The 14,753-nt window shown below is 34.6% G+C and overlaps 2 protein-coding genes across 2 annotated transcripts; one reads left to right on the forward strand and one right to left on the reverse strand.

Moving 5' to 3' along the window:
• The first annotated feature begins 3,376 nt into the window (after positions 1-3,376).
• LOC117327423 (WW domain-containing oxidoreductase-like) lies at positions 3,377-14,407 on the forward strand. Its single transcript, XM_033884385.1, has 8 exons — positions 3,377-3,652; positions 4,143-4,228; positions 9,292-9,502; positions 10,002-10,036; positions 11,185-11,385; positions 12,824-12,971; positions 13,505-13,631; positions 13,852-14,407. Exons 1-8 carry the CDS (start codon positions 3,577-3,579, stop codon positions 13,940-13,942), a joined length of 975 nt encoding a protein of 324 aa, XP_033740276.1. The 5' UTR covers positions 3,377-3,576; the 3' UTR covers positions 13,943-14,407.
• On the reverse strand, positions 6,184-7,627 carry LOC117327424 (ATP-dependent DNA helicase PIF1-like). The gene is made up of 2 exons (XM_033884387.1): positions 6,730-7,627; positions 6,184-6,305 (listed from the first exon to the last, which is right to left on the reverse strand). Exons 1-2 carry the CDS (start codon positions 7,511-7,513, stop codon positions 6,184-6,186), a joined length of 906 nt encoding a protein of 301 aa, XP_033740278.1. The 5' UTR covers positions 7,514-7,627.
• Positions 14,408-14,753: the final 346 nt, after the last annotated feature.

The raw sequence follows: 14,753 nt of genomic DNA on the forward strand, positions 1-14,753 counted from the left end.
ATTACACTCATATTTTATCGCTCATACCGCCTATTACATTTGTATATGTGTTACGGCTAAACAACCACAGCTCGATGCAGTTGTATGCCGAAATGAAAAACAGAATTTAATTCGAAATTGCCTGGTTTACTGGAAATAAAAAAGTTGTAGAATGTCATAGAATGTAATAATGGTGTGATTATAAGTTTGGGAAACACTGTCCTTTGTTGAAAATTTTCACAGACACCAGAGTGGTTCCCTGTCTTTCAAATGCACCATTACTGTATTCGATACCATCCTCTATTTTCCGTAGTAAACCGGGCAATTTTCAATTGCGTTTCTGTTTCTTTTCCACGAAGTCCTCTTATACTGTCAAATATGTAAAAATATATTTGTTAATTGATATGCATGTTGTAAATGCATAGATTCGTTTTGCGGTCAGACTGTCTTGGACGTGTAGGCTTTGCTTTAACTGTTTTCAATGATTTGTAGATACATGTAGTTTATATTTTCCTATACATTTTTTTGATGATTTATATTATGTATTGATAACGTCCATAAAACAATGATATTAATGTACCTGACCAAGGTTCAAAGGAAACATAAAATAACAGTTCAGTATTACAGGAAAGGGACGACTGTTACGCCCGTTGTCAATATAGTGTTATAGGGTGTGGCGTCCAGCTGGGTGTCTACAGCAGTATGTTTCAGTAAGGTAGCACTGTGAATTCGGAACCCATTCCATATTGCTTGACCGAATTGAAATAATTTATACAGACCTTATAAAAAATAACATCTGACAACCAATATGAAATCAAGGGAATTTGCAATATAATTTGTACCTGAGTTTCTTCGCAAAATGGTGTCTTGGATGAGATAAAAAAAAAATGTTCTAAAAAGTGTATCCGCCAATAGTCGAAGGTTTGACTTTGAGTTCTTTAATCATGAATACAAAAATAATCAATATGTCGTCAAAAGAATGTATATTGACTTTTTTATTTGAAGAACAACAACTGTTACGCCCAAAATTCAATCTAATTTAAATCACACTTGTAATGTCCGCCCCTCAGATATAGTAACAGGGTGGAAAGCATTTACTACATGATTATAACATGTACTAATAAATGCTTTGTATTTCTATGCTGTTACGTTTTATAGACCAAGAACAGATTTGTAGGTCACCTGAGACAAAGTCGCAAAGTCTCAGGTGACCTATTCCAATCGCCTTTTGTCCGTCGTCGTGCGTCGTGCGTCGTCCGTCCTTAAACAATTTACATTTTCGACTTCTTCTCCAAAACAGCTTAACCAAATTCAATGAAATTTTGCAGAAAGCTTCTATGGCTAAAGATCAACCAAAATTGGTAATTATATGGTCCCCACTCCCCAGGGGCCTGAGGGTGGGGCCAAAAAGGGTCAAATTGACTAAAACTTCAAAAATCTTCTCTTCTCTCAGAAATGGTGGAATCAAACACTCTTCATAGATCGAAGGGTCTGGGATCTCACGTTTGCCCCTGGGAAGGGGTAAACTTTGCTATAGTTTATATAGGGACATCACATTTTTGACTATTATTTGTTGGATTTGTATTAGAATTCATTCTAACCTGGTTAACATTATCAGCATGGGATAACAGTTTGATGGTATGCACATGTTGGCCCTGAATGACCCCCAGGGGCTGATGGGCGGGGCTAAAAAGGGTCACATTGACTTAAATTTTAAAAATCTTCTTCTCAATACCAATATAAGATAGAATCAAATACTTTTCATAGATGGAAAGGTCTTATGGTGCTTTACTTAAATTGTGAATTGAATTTCATCACCCTGGGGTCTCACGTTTGCCCCTTGGGAGAGGGTAAACTTTGCTATAGTTTATATATGGAAAACACATTTTTGACAATCATTTGTTTGATTTCCTTTATAATTCATTCCAACTTTCTTAAAATTATCAGCATGGGATGAAAGCTTAATGATATGCACATGTTGGCCCTGACTGATCCCTTGAACTGATAAGGAGGGGCCAAAAAGGGTTAAATAGACTAACGGAAATATTTCAAATCTCAGGCGACCGTTAAGGCCCATGAGCCTCTTGTTAATTCACCCATTAAAATGTATCAAATTGTACCCTTTGTATTATTTCCAATATAAAACATCTTGTGCTCTTACTGCTTTACTATAGCTAAATGTCATACAACTGGTATACATTAAATAAGATATTCCTTATAAATCATTTTGCTTTTAATCAATTAATCACATGTTATATTTTACCTACATGATGTTTCTGCTAAACAAATCGAAGGGAAACTTTCCATATAGCAAAGGAAAGCGTTTTGGCAGGAAATGTGTCAATTTATCGAGGTTTATCATAAATTATCTAAATTATTGAAATTATTAGTTATACCTCCGCAATGAAGTTAGGGGGGTATACTGGAATCAGGTTGTCCGTCCGTCCGTCGACACATTTTGTCCGGACCACTCCTCCTAAACCGATGAGCCGATTCCAATGACACTTCACACAAATATTAATGGTCATGTGTAGATGTGCATGCCACTGACTTTTTCTCAAAATTATTGTTGCTATGGCAACTGGTCACTATAAACAGGTTTTCTGATAAAACCATAACTTTAAGTTTGTCCGGACAACTCCTCCTAAACCAAAAGGCCGATTTCAATGAAACTTCACACAAATTCAGAGGACCATGTGTAGATGTGCATGCCACTTTCTTTTTCTCAAAAGTATAGTTGCTATGACAACTGGTCACTATATTACTGGGTTATCTTAGTTAGCCTCTAATTAATAGTTACAATTCACCATTGACTCATGCAGATTGCGGGGGTATTAGTCAGCCATCCTGGCGACAGTTCGAGTTTTTTGGTGTCCTCATATGATCACTTTAGGTCCTAGAAGGACAAAACAGCTGTATAATGCAGTGTAATTCTTGATCTTACTCGGTTTGTTTTTAAAGGGTAATACCTAAATTGTGTGTCTTTTGTACCTTCCCTTGAAGGTCTTTTGAACCATCCCTTTAGGTTTAAGGTGGTAACCACAGCTGGTGAATTTGTATCGCAACCTGTTTGTGTGTCTTTTGTACTATCATTGACACGTACATTTGTATACAGTAGCGGTAACTCGATATGTCTCGCTCTGTATTATGTCAACATTTTATATTACCCATGTGTGCGTCTTTATGATAGCAAATCTGTTTATAGTAAAAACAAACGCTTTAAGACCCAAAGAAAAACAATCAGGATATAAAAAATTATATATCCCCAAACTGCTATGATTTTATATTTGTGTTAAAAATAGTAACACAATATTTTAAATCTAAAAATAGCCAACAATGACCTAGATAAGAAAACAACAGCCATTTGTGTACATTCGCGTTTATGACAATTTTCGGCAGAATTGCTCTCGGACATTGTACACCAACGATAACAATGCTCAACGACCGGATGATTTAAACGCGTGACAAGTATAGTAATACAGAGGTAATAACAAATAACTAGTTTTCTATATCGTGAACTCTTGTCGTAAACAAAACTGCCGTACGCTAGATATTGATTGACACAGTACTCGGATTAGATAGAACGATATTTACAAAATGGGATCTACTCCATCCTTCCCTCGGGTGTCCATTCCCAAAGATAACATTTCCGTGGTTACTGGAGGAAACACAGGTATTTTTAAGTATGGCACTGCCTAAATTTCATTGTTGATTGTCACTAAAATACGCTACATATAGTTAATAGTTTCTCTCTGCACGCATATAATGCAAAAATGATGTACCTCGCTCTCCATTGCGATGATCGTAAACTTACTTTCCTATTTGTTGGATAATTTCTGTAGATTGTTAGCACGATTCGCCTATTCGAGTGAACAGTGATCATAACTTGTGAAGCTACTGAGCTAGAGATTCGATAGTGCTATATGTATATACATGTCACAAAATATAGAAATTTGAGTATCAGGAAACCGCTGCTGGTTAATTAATGATAATTGTTTTCAAATCGGGTTATTGAAGGCATTCGAAAATATAATGTTCTGCATATCTTGTAACTGTGTCTACTGGGACACTGTTATTTTTGACAAAACTTATGACTTATCTTCTTACCAGTTGTGTTTTGAATGACATTTATTGAGCCAACAATGTTTTCCATTTACTTGCAGGTGTAGGCTACCATACTGCTAAGTGGTTAGCTATGATGGGTGGAACTGTGATCATTGCTTGTAGATCAGAGGAGAGAGCTAAACAGGTGATGCCACCATCAGTTACCGATATGTTTGTTGGACGAAACACTAATCATTTACACTAAAAACAAGTGGAAGGGTATCAAGTTTGCTCAGATCAGTGTAAAATGAAGAGATTTTTCGTTGGTCTTGTACTGTATTTCGTATTGTTTGACCCACAGGTCCTAGCCTCGTCTGTCAATACACCCAATATATAATCAAGGTCAATAACTCGATCGGCATAGATAACCCACCTAATTTCAGGAAAATTGTAATTGTAGACAAACCATCGAAGATGTGTCGCTGGTAATGATCTCAATCGACAAACAAATGTCCCCCCTTTAATTTGGTATATAATTCACTATATATATAGTCATAGAACTATCACTAGACGTCACAAAACATCGAAAATTAGTCAGATTTTATTTAGTCGGACACTCATCTGTCCAGCGAATAACACGAAATGTCCCTAGAGAGTAGCTTCAACAGTACCGCATGTCAACACTCCAGTCTCTAAACGATGAAACTTAGGCAGGAAACAAACTTACTTGCACATGTGTTCCTATCTAAAAATTACCCTGTTGCTCGCCTCTGGCTTTTGTTGATAACGCATCGCTGATTTTATGCCTGAAGCCGCCATGTTTTCCGCTGTGTGAGAAGTTGTTATCTCAACGCTGATTGGTTCGTTATTTTCAGGTAATTCGACCTTCACATTCGCTAATTCTCTCGAAACTCTCGGGGTTTTTCATATCACAATCGCTAAACAGAAATCGTATCCGAACAGTGTAATTGGCGGACTTTTCGAATGGTGTTATTTAGCGGAATTTTTTTAGCAGACGAACTTTAAGGATGGCAGTTGTCACTTGGTAATTCTTAATTATTTATGGAAACCATTATATCATAGGCATGAGACAGTTAAGAATTTTCAGATATTAATCATGAGTTAAAAACTATATTACAGAAAAAAAATTTATGACTATATGTCTTTGATTGATTACACATAGATGCATCATTACTATGTTACTTAATACTTAATAGCAAACTTAATTAAAGGGCCGATGGGAATTGTTTAGACCTATGACAGGCCATAGCTATCATAGTGATTTTTTATGTATATTTTAAATTTTTAGTAATTAACTGGTGTTATTTATTTGATAATAGCACAGCATGTTTTATGGTTCAGCAGTTTAATTTTATCTGAACTTAAAATTGAAAACAAGATCTGTCGGAGGACCGCATCTTTTAGTTAGACTCATGAAAAAGAGGAGATAGTCTATTCCCTCATGGGGACCATAATACCAAATATAAACACAACTAGAAAATAGTCTGCAAGATATGTAATCAAATTATTCTATTTCATTCAAGTGAGTACTTAAAGAAAACTACAAGATTTATGATGTAAAAATAAAAAAATTAGTTACAGAAAAAAAAAAATTAGCATTGTTATGTAATACATGCCTACATATGTTTATTTATATGTATATATATGTAAGCAATAAGTATACATGTGTGAATGAATATGAGCCTTTGTGAATGTTGTGAATGAATATGAGCCTTTGTGAATGTATGTATGTACATATGTTTGTATATATGCATGTTTGTTTGTATGTATGTAATATTTTCTCCTTATATCTGATTGAACTCTCTTTATTATTACTTCGAAATCCTTTTCTTTATCTTCTTCTTTATCCTTTCTACGTTTTATTCTAATTAAAAACTTCTCCTAATATAGATCAATTACATCCTTCTGCATTTAATCTTTCTTGTGTATTGCAATACTATATAATACATCTCTTTCTATTTCTCATTGTTTCTTCTCTTTTACAACAATCAGATAACCAGATTTCTTGGAAAGGACCACTATAGGCTTAGCCTGTTGTCTAATCCATTTATTTATATAACTTTATTTAATTGTATAAACACGAATTACTTGATATAAAATATTTTGAAATGAAATGAGATCACTTTTTTTTCCTTTTCTTTAGAACATATAAAACCTATCCAGAGTCATTCCTTGGGCCTTGTGGATACTCAGGGCAAAGGCAAGCTTCAATGGGTACTGCATCCTTTCTGCCACATTCTTTCCAATGACAGGACTAAATACTAAATGAACATAAATACATGCAATGTATGTGTAATCAATATCATTATAATGTATGTACATTGTAATCATTATAAGTACTGTGAACTGTGTCATCAATACATTTGGGCTTTCAGTAATATTTGTTTCCCAAACTAGATTCAATAGAACTTGGGCATTGTTGTATTGACAGATTGTGTGTAAATAGATTGGGCTATTTATAAGTAAAACAGAATAACTGAGTAGTTATTTAATTATGGATAATCTATATATACATGATAACATACATTATTTTGTAATGATTAATTATTAATAATTAAGCAATTATGATCATTCTATCATCAAATTAAAACCCATGTATACAAGTGTTTTAGTATATATGAATAACTGTTATCAAGATCATATGAATTTCATTTGACATCTCAACTTTAAGCATCTTATATTTACCTGTGAACTTAATTTTTGTTATCCTATGTACACCTAATGATCCGAAGTCCACTACAGGTCCATCTTTCCCCAGTGAAACAATATATCCCTGCAATCCATTGTAAAGAACTTTGGAAAAATTGCGAAGGAGCACAACTGGACAACCTTCCTTCAACCAAAGTTTTTGTGGAGCCAGTATCTTTGAGAGATGTTTTTTATCCCCAGTATCAACTGCAGAGTACTCAATCAACTCTCCCCTCCAGTTCAAAATACGCCTTCTGTTATAGTCATCCACAAGGTTATTAGTAGCAAACAACTTAACAGAAGGAGGCCCTGTTGGTAATGGCCTCTCCATAGAGTTAATAAGGGTTAATGATTCTTCTGTCAGTTCAACCCCTTCACTGACCTCTTGGATGGCTTTAATAAGGGTCTGGTCTTGTTGCCTGATTATGTCACATAATATAACACGATGAGGAACAGCAGTTTGAAATAGTTCTGACTGAAAGCAGAAGTTACCTTCATCATTGTATTGTACATTAGGAACAGGTGGGAGTTGTCTGAAATCGCCACAGAGTATAAGTTGTATACCACCAAAGATAACATCTGGATTTTTCAGACTGCATACTTCCTCCAGTTGCTGAAAAAGCTTATCTGAAAGCATGCTTATTTCATCTATTATTAGTGTGTCAGCCTTCATCAATCGTTCTAAAGTGTCTCTGTGTTTGGGGGTTTCCTTGATCAATGTAGCAATTTCTTTGGATGAATATCGACCGTCATCTATGCCAGCCCATCTGTGAATTGTCATCGCATTGCTAAAATTTGCACAAGCTATCCCTGTTGTACACGTGATATGAACACTTTTGTCTGCTTTACGGAGTCCGTTTTCTATTTCTGAAATCAGAAAGGACTTGCCAGTTCCCGCTGATCCACCTATGTATAAATTGTGGCCTGCGATGGCAATATCATAGGCTTCCTTCTGTTTTAAATTCATTTTTGAGAACAGTGTGCATGTCAAAGTACAAATCTATATACATTGTATTTAGATCACGGACAGTAGATGCACCGTGCTACTAAAAGGTGTTTTTACGATGCATCTTACCTTTTCCACTGTAAGGATGCTAACATTTTGTACTTTACATATACAAAGTCATGATTTATGACAAATTATTTCGTATCTGAAGTTGATAAACCTGTAGAGTGATGGGAAATACAAATCGCACATGCTGCTCTGCTTCTGCTTGTTTGTTGTTATAATTCGGATACGATTTCCGTTTAGCGATTGTGATATGAAAAACCCCGAGAGTTTCGAGAGAATTAGCGAATGTGAAGGTCGAATTACCTGAAAATAACGAACCAATCAGCGTTGAGATAACAACTTCTCACACAGCGGAAAACATGGCGGCTTCAGGCATAAAATCAGCGATGCGTTATCAACAAAAGCCAGAGGCGAGCAACAGGGTAATTTTTAGATAGGAACACATGTGCAAGTAAGTTTGTTTCCTGCCTAAGTTTCATCGTTTAGAGACTGGAGTGTTGACATGCGGTACTGTTGAAGCTACTCTCTAGGGACATTTCGTGTTATTCGCTGGACAGATGAGTGTCCGACTAAATAAAATCTGACTAATTTTCGATGTTTTGTGACGTCTAGTGATAGTTCTATGACTATATATATAGTGAATTATATACCAAATTAAAGGGGGGACATTTGTTTGTCGATTGAGATCATTACCAGCGGCACATCTTCGATGGTTTGTCTACAATTACAATTTTCCTGAAATTAGGTGGGTTATCTATGCCGATCGAGTTATTGACCTTGATTATATATTGGGTGTATTGACAGACGAGGCTAGGACCTGTGGTTTGACCTATCTTATATAATGCAACTGTTGGTTTTCTGTACGAGTTATTTCCCATGTCCCTGTATTTTGTTTGCTTGCGTTAACCTGGCTTCGTCTATAGACATTGTATCATGCCACAAAATTGTAACGATTCTTTTTAATGATTTTTGCAAAGAAAATGCATCAGAAACCCCTTTATAATATTGGTAAAAAAACAAAAAACAAACAAACATAAAAACCCCAAAGCATTTCGGTAAAATGGTTTAATATACTTTTTAGAGTTTTAGAGTTATATCAAATTTCACACAAACATCTTGAATTGTAGAATCAAATTACATTCTCATATAGCTTTTTCATAGGATATGTAAAAGCTATACACACACATATATATATATAGATATATATATAGGATATATATATATTCTAGCCTTAAATTGTGTGCTTTATTTAAAAATTTAATAAGTGTTCCACCTGTCTAATAATCATATCTGTATCAAAACGTCAACAACATCAATGTCGTTGATTTCATTCATAATTTCGCTGATATTTATCAAGAGAAAATTTGTGTCACAGCAAGGCAAAAATGTGATAAAAAGACAATAGATATTTTTAAAATTCTTTTTATTATTTGTTAACTGATTCCACAAAATAGTATACTGATATGTTTTATTAAAATATATAGAGTAGCATTATAATATTAAGATGAAGTTTGAATCTAGCTTTATTTTCCATGTTTTTTCTTTAGGCAATTGAGCAAATGAACAAAGAATTCGAGGAAGAAAAAGAAAAGAAGACGACCGGGATAGTTGACTACGATCAATTGAATGTTGAATTCATGTCTCTAGACTGTAATTCATTAAAATCAGTGATAAGTTTCGTAGAGGCGTACAAATCGTCGGGAAGGAAACTTCACAAGTTATTCTGTAACGCTGGGATTGGACAACAAGACAAGCTATGTAAGTACGATGTAGATTGTTGAATAATTTTATTTTTTACATGAACATAACAGGTAAACATACAATGTACATATAAAGAATACGCTTTGGGATAATGAGAATGCTTCAAAGACAACACCCACCGTTTAACGTTATGTCAGATTTTAGTAATGTAATGGTCACATCAAGAGAACCGAGAGTAATCAGGAATATCGAATTCGGCCAAAACAACAATGCAGAAAAGGAGCCGTACAAACTCTTGATTTATTGGATAGTTTTAAAATCACGTTACATAAGTGTTAATATTCTTAACCAGAGCCCCTGTTTAGTGGCCTACAGTATTACAGAGTTTACTTTTAAGCATAGAATTGAACCGCATTAGACAAGTTACGACTAAAGAAATACGTAATAATTCATATTTCTAAAATTTATCGTAAATATATATAAAACTGCAGTGTGGGTGGATGATATGATACTGTACAAATGTTGACTTTGGACATGACTGCTTTTTGTTTTCCAGCGTACACAGAAGACGGCCATGAACAGATATTTCAGGTTAGCATGTCTGTTGGATACAAACAAACAAACAAACAAACAAAACGTATCTTGTCAAAAAGGAAATGAACTTGCATCCCGTCATCACCATTTTGCTTCAATGCATAAATAATTTACTACGTATAAACATATTGTTTACTATGTATCCTACATTTATTCCATTTGTATCAAAATCAAATGATTAACTATATTTTGATGTAGACATGTATATACCTGTTGACCTACTGAGGTAGCAAAATTGTTAAGTGTCTGCGGATCTAATAGGAGTGTTTATAATTTTACTATATATATACTATGAATGAATTCTGTGCATTGACTGGCAGTTTTGTTGTACATGTTTACTTTCAAAGTTTTTTCAATATTATCAAACGGTATGGTTCAAGCTTATGTTAAATAACGCATAGAAAACCTCCACTGTCCGATGTGTTTCAAACTATATAGTATTATATTATATGTAGTAGTTGCTTCACCAAAACATGTATTATCCCCCCCCCCCCCCCCCCCCCCCCCCCCCCCCCCCCACCCCCCATTTTGATTTTGAATAACCAAGTAAGCCTGTAATTCTTATTTTATGCTGTGCATGCCAGAAAGTGACCCTTTTTCAATTTACATTTTTTTCAACAAAATCTTTTATTTCCGGATTTTTTTCTACACAATATCAACATTACTGTTTTTTGACTGTCATCTCCGTTCACCATGTTATGTTGTCCGCAATTTTAACCTGTTTAAAACGAACTCCAGGTACGTAACATGCTGAATACAGGGGACGAATCCAAATCAATAATTTTTACATTAAAAAATGTTGACTTTTTAACTTATAAATATATTAGCAGTCAACCTGATGCGAGATAAAGAATATACAGTAGTATCTTTTATAATTATAAACTTGATATACCGGTTTGTTAACAATAAAAACAAGATGTCTTGTCGCATACATTAGAGATATGGTAAAAGGAGTGAGTTATGGGCCTGTTTTGCCTTGATACAATAGCTTTGGCAAAGAAAATATTTATAGTAATGATACCGCTTGTAATAAAATACTTCGAAGTTTGAAAGAAATCGGACCCCAACTTTGTAGCATTATTTGCCTAAATTTTCTCTCAAAAGCAATATTAAGTAATTAACCATATCCTTTTTATGCCATGCAGGTGAATTATTTGAGTCAGTTCTTGCTGGTGTCTCATTTACTTCCGTTGATGAAAGCTTCTGGTCCAGACTGCAGAATTATACTCGTATCAAGCATAGGCCACCTATTTGCTCACTTCGATCCTGTGGATGTTGAATTAAAGAAGTACTCCGAGCCAGAATGCAAATCAGACAAATTATACCAAAATTCAAAACTGTGTCAGGTACGTGATAGCTTCTGTCCTAAAGGTAAAAGTTGTTAATCTGACAGCATTTTTCTCTCTTCTTTATTTAATTCTTCTTTAGCTTACCCTGACACTGAATCACTTATTGGCTTTATCTGACCGTTCACCGCTGTGAGAAATGTCTTGGTGTCCTGTTCCCTAGAGGATACAAACCAAATCTATAAAATCAGTAATTACTGCTTAACATTTGACTTCTCTTTTTATCCCGCTATCATTAGATGGTGGTCTGCTAAATTGACCTGCGTCGATGTTATCCGTTCGTCCTTCGTCCGCCGACGATTCTTGTTATCAGTCCTTAGTTGTACCCGTTTGATTACAGAAAAACGATGTGGCTGACGGACAACCATCTTGGATTTTGACAATTCAAGTTTGTTATCGCTATTACGTGAGAAGAGCGGAATCATACAACGTACAAACATACATAGCATGTATACGTTTCCGCTGGTCCTGAGTTATGCCCTTTTGATTTTGGAACTGACCTGGAAAATAATATGACTGATGACAGACGCCCATCTTGGATTTTGACTATGGGAATTTGTTATCACTATTTCTTGAGAAGTGCAATGTTATATGTATGTTGTCTTTGGTTCGTAGTCGTGTCCATTTAGTTTTGGTACTAACCAGAAGAAAGAAAATGGCAAAAAGGAGGCCATCTTGGATTTTTACAATGGAAGTTTGTTTTAGCTATTTCTTTACGAAAATTACGAAAGGATATTTCTCAAACTTGAGTAGATTACCCTTCATCCGTTGTTGCGTCTATTCCATTTTGAGCCAGATCTTGAAATAAAGATTGCCAATAGGTAGACATCTTAGATTTTAAAAGTTGAAATTTGTTATCGATTTATCTATATAGACTTCATATGTAGGTTTCCCGTGTTATCAAATGATTAAGAGGGAAAATTACAGAAAAGATCAGCTTTCTATATGGCCGATAACGATCATTCAATGGTAAACGCAAAGATCCTTAGCTGTTAATAGGACGTTAAACAAAATAAACCAAACCAAACGCAAAGATCCCTCTGAGATATCTTGTTAGAACAATGTGACCGGGATCGATTATGTGGTATGCAGCATGAGTGCAGGATAGAAACACAACATGACACGCATAAGCAAAACAAGTCCTAACCCTAACCCGGGTCTTCATTTTACCGTGTTCAGATGTAGCTAGTCAGTGAGTATCTGTCAGTGTCACCGTAGTTTGGACATTTTCCTAAATTACTTTATTGTATAAATCATTAGCTAAAGCGTAATATTCTGCTGACAAAATCTTTTTCTTTCGTAAATTCTATTTGACTCGACTCATGATATTATTAAACTATTATTTATTTTAATGTAACGCTTCTTATCCCATGCAAACAAGACACAAATCATTCATTTTTGGAGACCAAATGTTTTAATAAGCGACTGTTTTGTTAAGATTATGCAGATGTATCGGCTGAATGAGGTCCTCAAGGATACTAATGTGACTGTATTCTCCCTACATCCAGGAACTGTGAGAACAGAGCTTCTAACTACATTCAAGAGGGGAATGATGAAATATGTTATTTCAATGCTAGAAACCGTTGGTAAGACTTAGTGAACTTTGTCTAAGTCTACACATTCAATCCTAGTCGTCAAAATGAACAAACTCTTAAACCAAAAGCTGTTTCTATACAGTCTGAGCCAACTCTTTAACCAAGAGCTGTTTGTTGACGGTCCAAAGTCTAGTAGTTCTCGTCGCCCTTTTGACAAAATCAAATGTGTATTTGTTCAAAACGTTATATTATCTTTGCTTATTTATTTGATGACGTTTTTATTATTTTATTATTTACGATTAATGTAAAAAAAAAAGAAGAGAGAGAAATAGAAAATAACTTTCAGATAATTTGAAAAACATTTTGAATAACGTAATGTTGAACAATACACATATTTACATGTTACGCTATTGCTGTAGACTACAATTTGCATTATTAGCTCACATTAGTAAAACGAAATATGTATCATTCAAACCAAGGTTAACATTTAAATATATCTCCGCTTTGAGTCCTGATAATAAAACAGTGTGCATTACAATTTATTTGTATTAGAATCTATCATTATAATGGTTTGCTTTATAAAGGAGCGTCAAAGAGTCCATTTGAAGGAGCATGGACGTCACTTAACGCGGGTATAAATCCGGAACTGGCGGGTGTCCGGGATGTATACTTCTCCGACTCTAAACCAACAACTCCAGCATCAGCTGCTAGGTGAGAAATGATTTGTGATGATAATCTCTTACGAATTTTATTGTGACACAGATTATACAACCCACATGTAAGATGATGACGGTTATGAATAGAAATAATGAAATGTAAAAGAGAATATGTCTGCACTAAATCCTATAAGTTTGGGTATATTGTATAATTTTAAGATATATGAGCAGCAAATGTTTGTAGCAAATACTAATGTCTTTTGTTGTATTCACAGGAACAAATCCTACCAAGCAGCTCTTTGGGATTACAGCATTGAATGTCTCAAAGGTTACCTCCCAGATGACATCCTTAGTGGCCTACAATAGAGCATCATAGGCGATATTCCCAATGAACTACTATATAACTTAATAGCCGGCATCCTTAGTGAACTTCAAAAATACTGCAATTACGACATCTTTAGTGAAATACAAAAGAATGGCACTGCCGACATCCTAGTAATAAGTGGTTATAATGCTTTAAATGACACTTTAAACTAAGACCACTGCGGACGATAAGCGAAAACAATTTGTGTATAGTAAGATTTTACACTGATATGTTATCGTTACATACCGATTGTCGTTTGTGGTACGGTTGTCACCCCTTAACAACAAAAACTATGTGTAGTTGTAAAATATATAGTTACACAGGTGAAATCAAACGTCAGTGTAACGTAACAAATATAATTGTTAATCCTTCTCAAGTGATGTCTAATGTGTAAAAATAGTGAAAATTATTAATTAATTGATATGCATGATACATGACTTTTGTTTATAAAGGTGTTTTACTATTGATTTTGAATGATTTGTATATACGTAGTATTTGATTTCTAAACAGTGAAATGGATGCACAAAAGTAAGTATCATTTTTAAATCTAAAATTAATAACAGATGCAGTATATGTCGATTTCTTGTATAAAACTGCGTCATGCAAATGTTTTACTTCAGACTCGTCAAACTGTAGGCCAAAATGAGGCTAAATAAGGGCTTTTAAAATCTGCTATAACGAACGCTAGAATATAGAAGGGGATGACTGGATTGGAAGAATTAACAATATTATATAATCAATGTCTTTTTGATTCTGTAAATATAACGTGAAAACATTCTGAACCGTTGGTGACATGCAGGATAACGACGAAAT

The sequence above is a fragment of the Pecten maximus genome, chromosome 5 (genome assembly GCF_902652985.1).
Source record: "Pecten maximus chromosome 5, xPecMax1.1, whole genome shotgun sequence".
NCBI lineage: Eukaryota > Metazoa > Mollusca > Bivalvia > Pectinida > Pectinidae > Pecten > Pecten maximus.

Excerpts from the sequence above, each read along its gene's own strand:
- LOC117327423 (XM_033884385.1), top strand. The coding sequence starts at position 3,577 with ATGGGATCTACTCCATCCTTCCCTCGGGTGTCCATTCCCAAAGATAAC. Across the intron at positions 4,229-9,291 it reads CAGAGGAGAGAGCTAAACAG|GCAATTGAGCAAATGAACAA; the intron begins GTGATGCCACCA and ends TTTTTTCTTTAG. Across the intron at positions 10,037-11,184 it reads GCCATGAACAGATATTTCAG|GTGAATTATTTGAGTCAGTT; the intron begins GTTAGCATGTCT and ends TATGCCATGCAG.
- LOC117327424 (XM_033884387.1), bottom strand. The coding sequence starts at position 7,513 with ATGACAATTCACAGATGGGCTGGCATAGATGACGGTCGATATTCATCC. Across the intron at positions 6,306-6,729 it reads AACAAAAATTAAGTTCACAG|TATTTAGTCCTGTCATTGGA; the intron begins GTAAATATAAGA and ends ATGTTCATTTAG.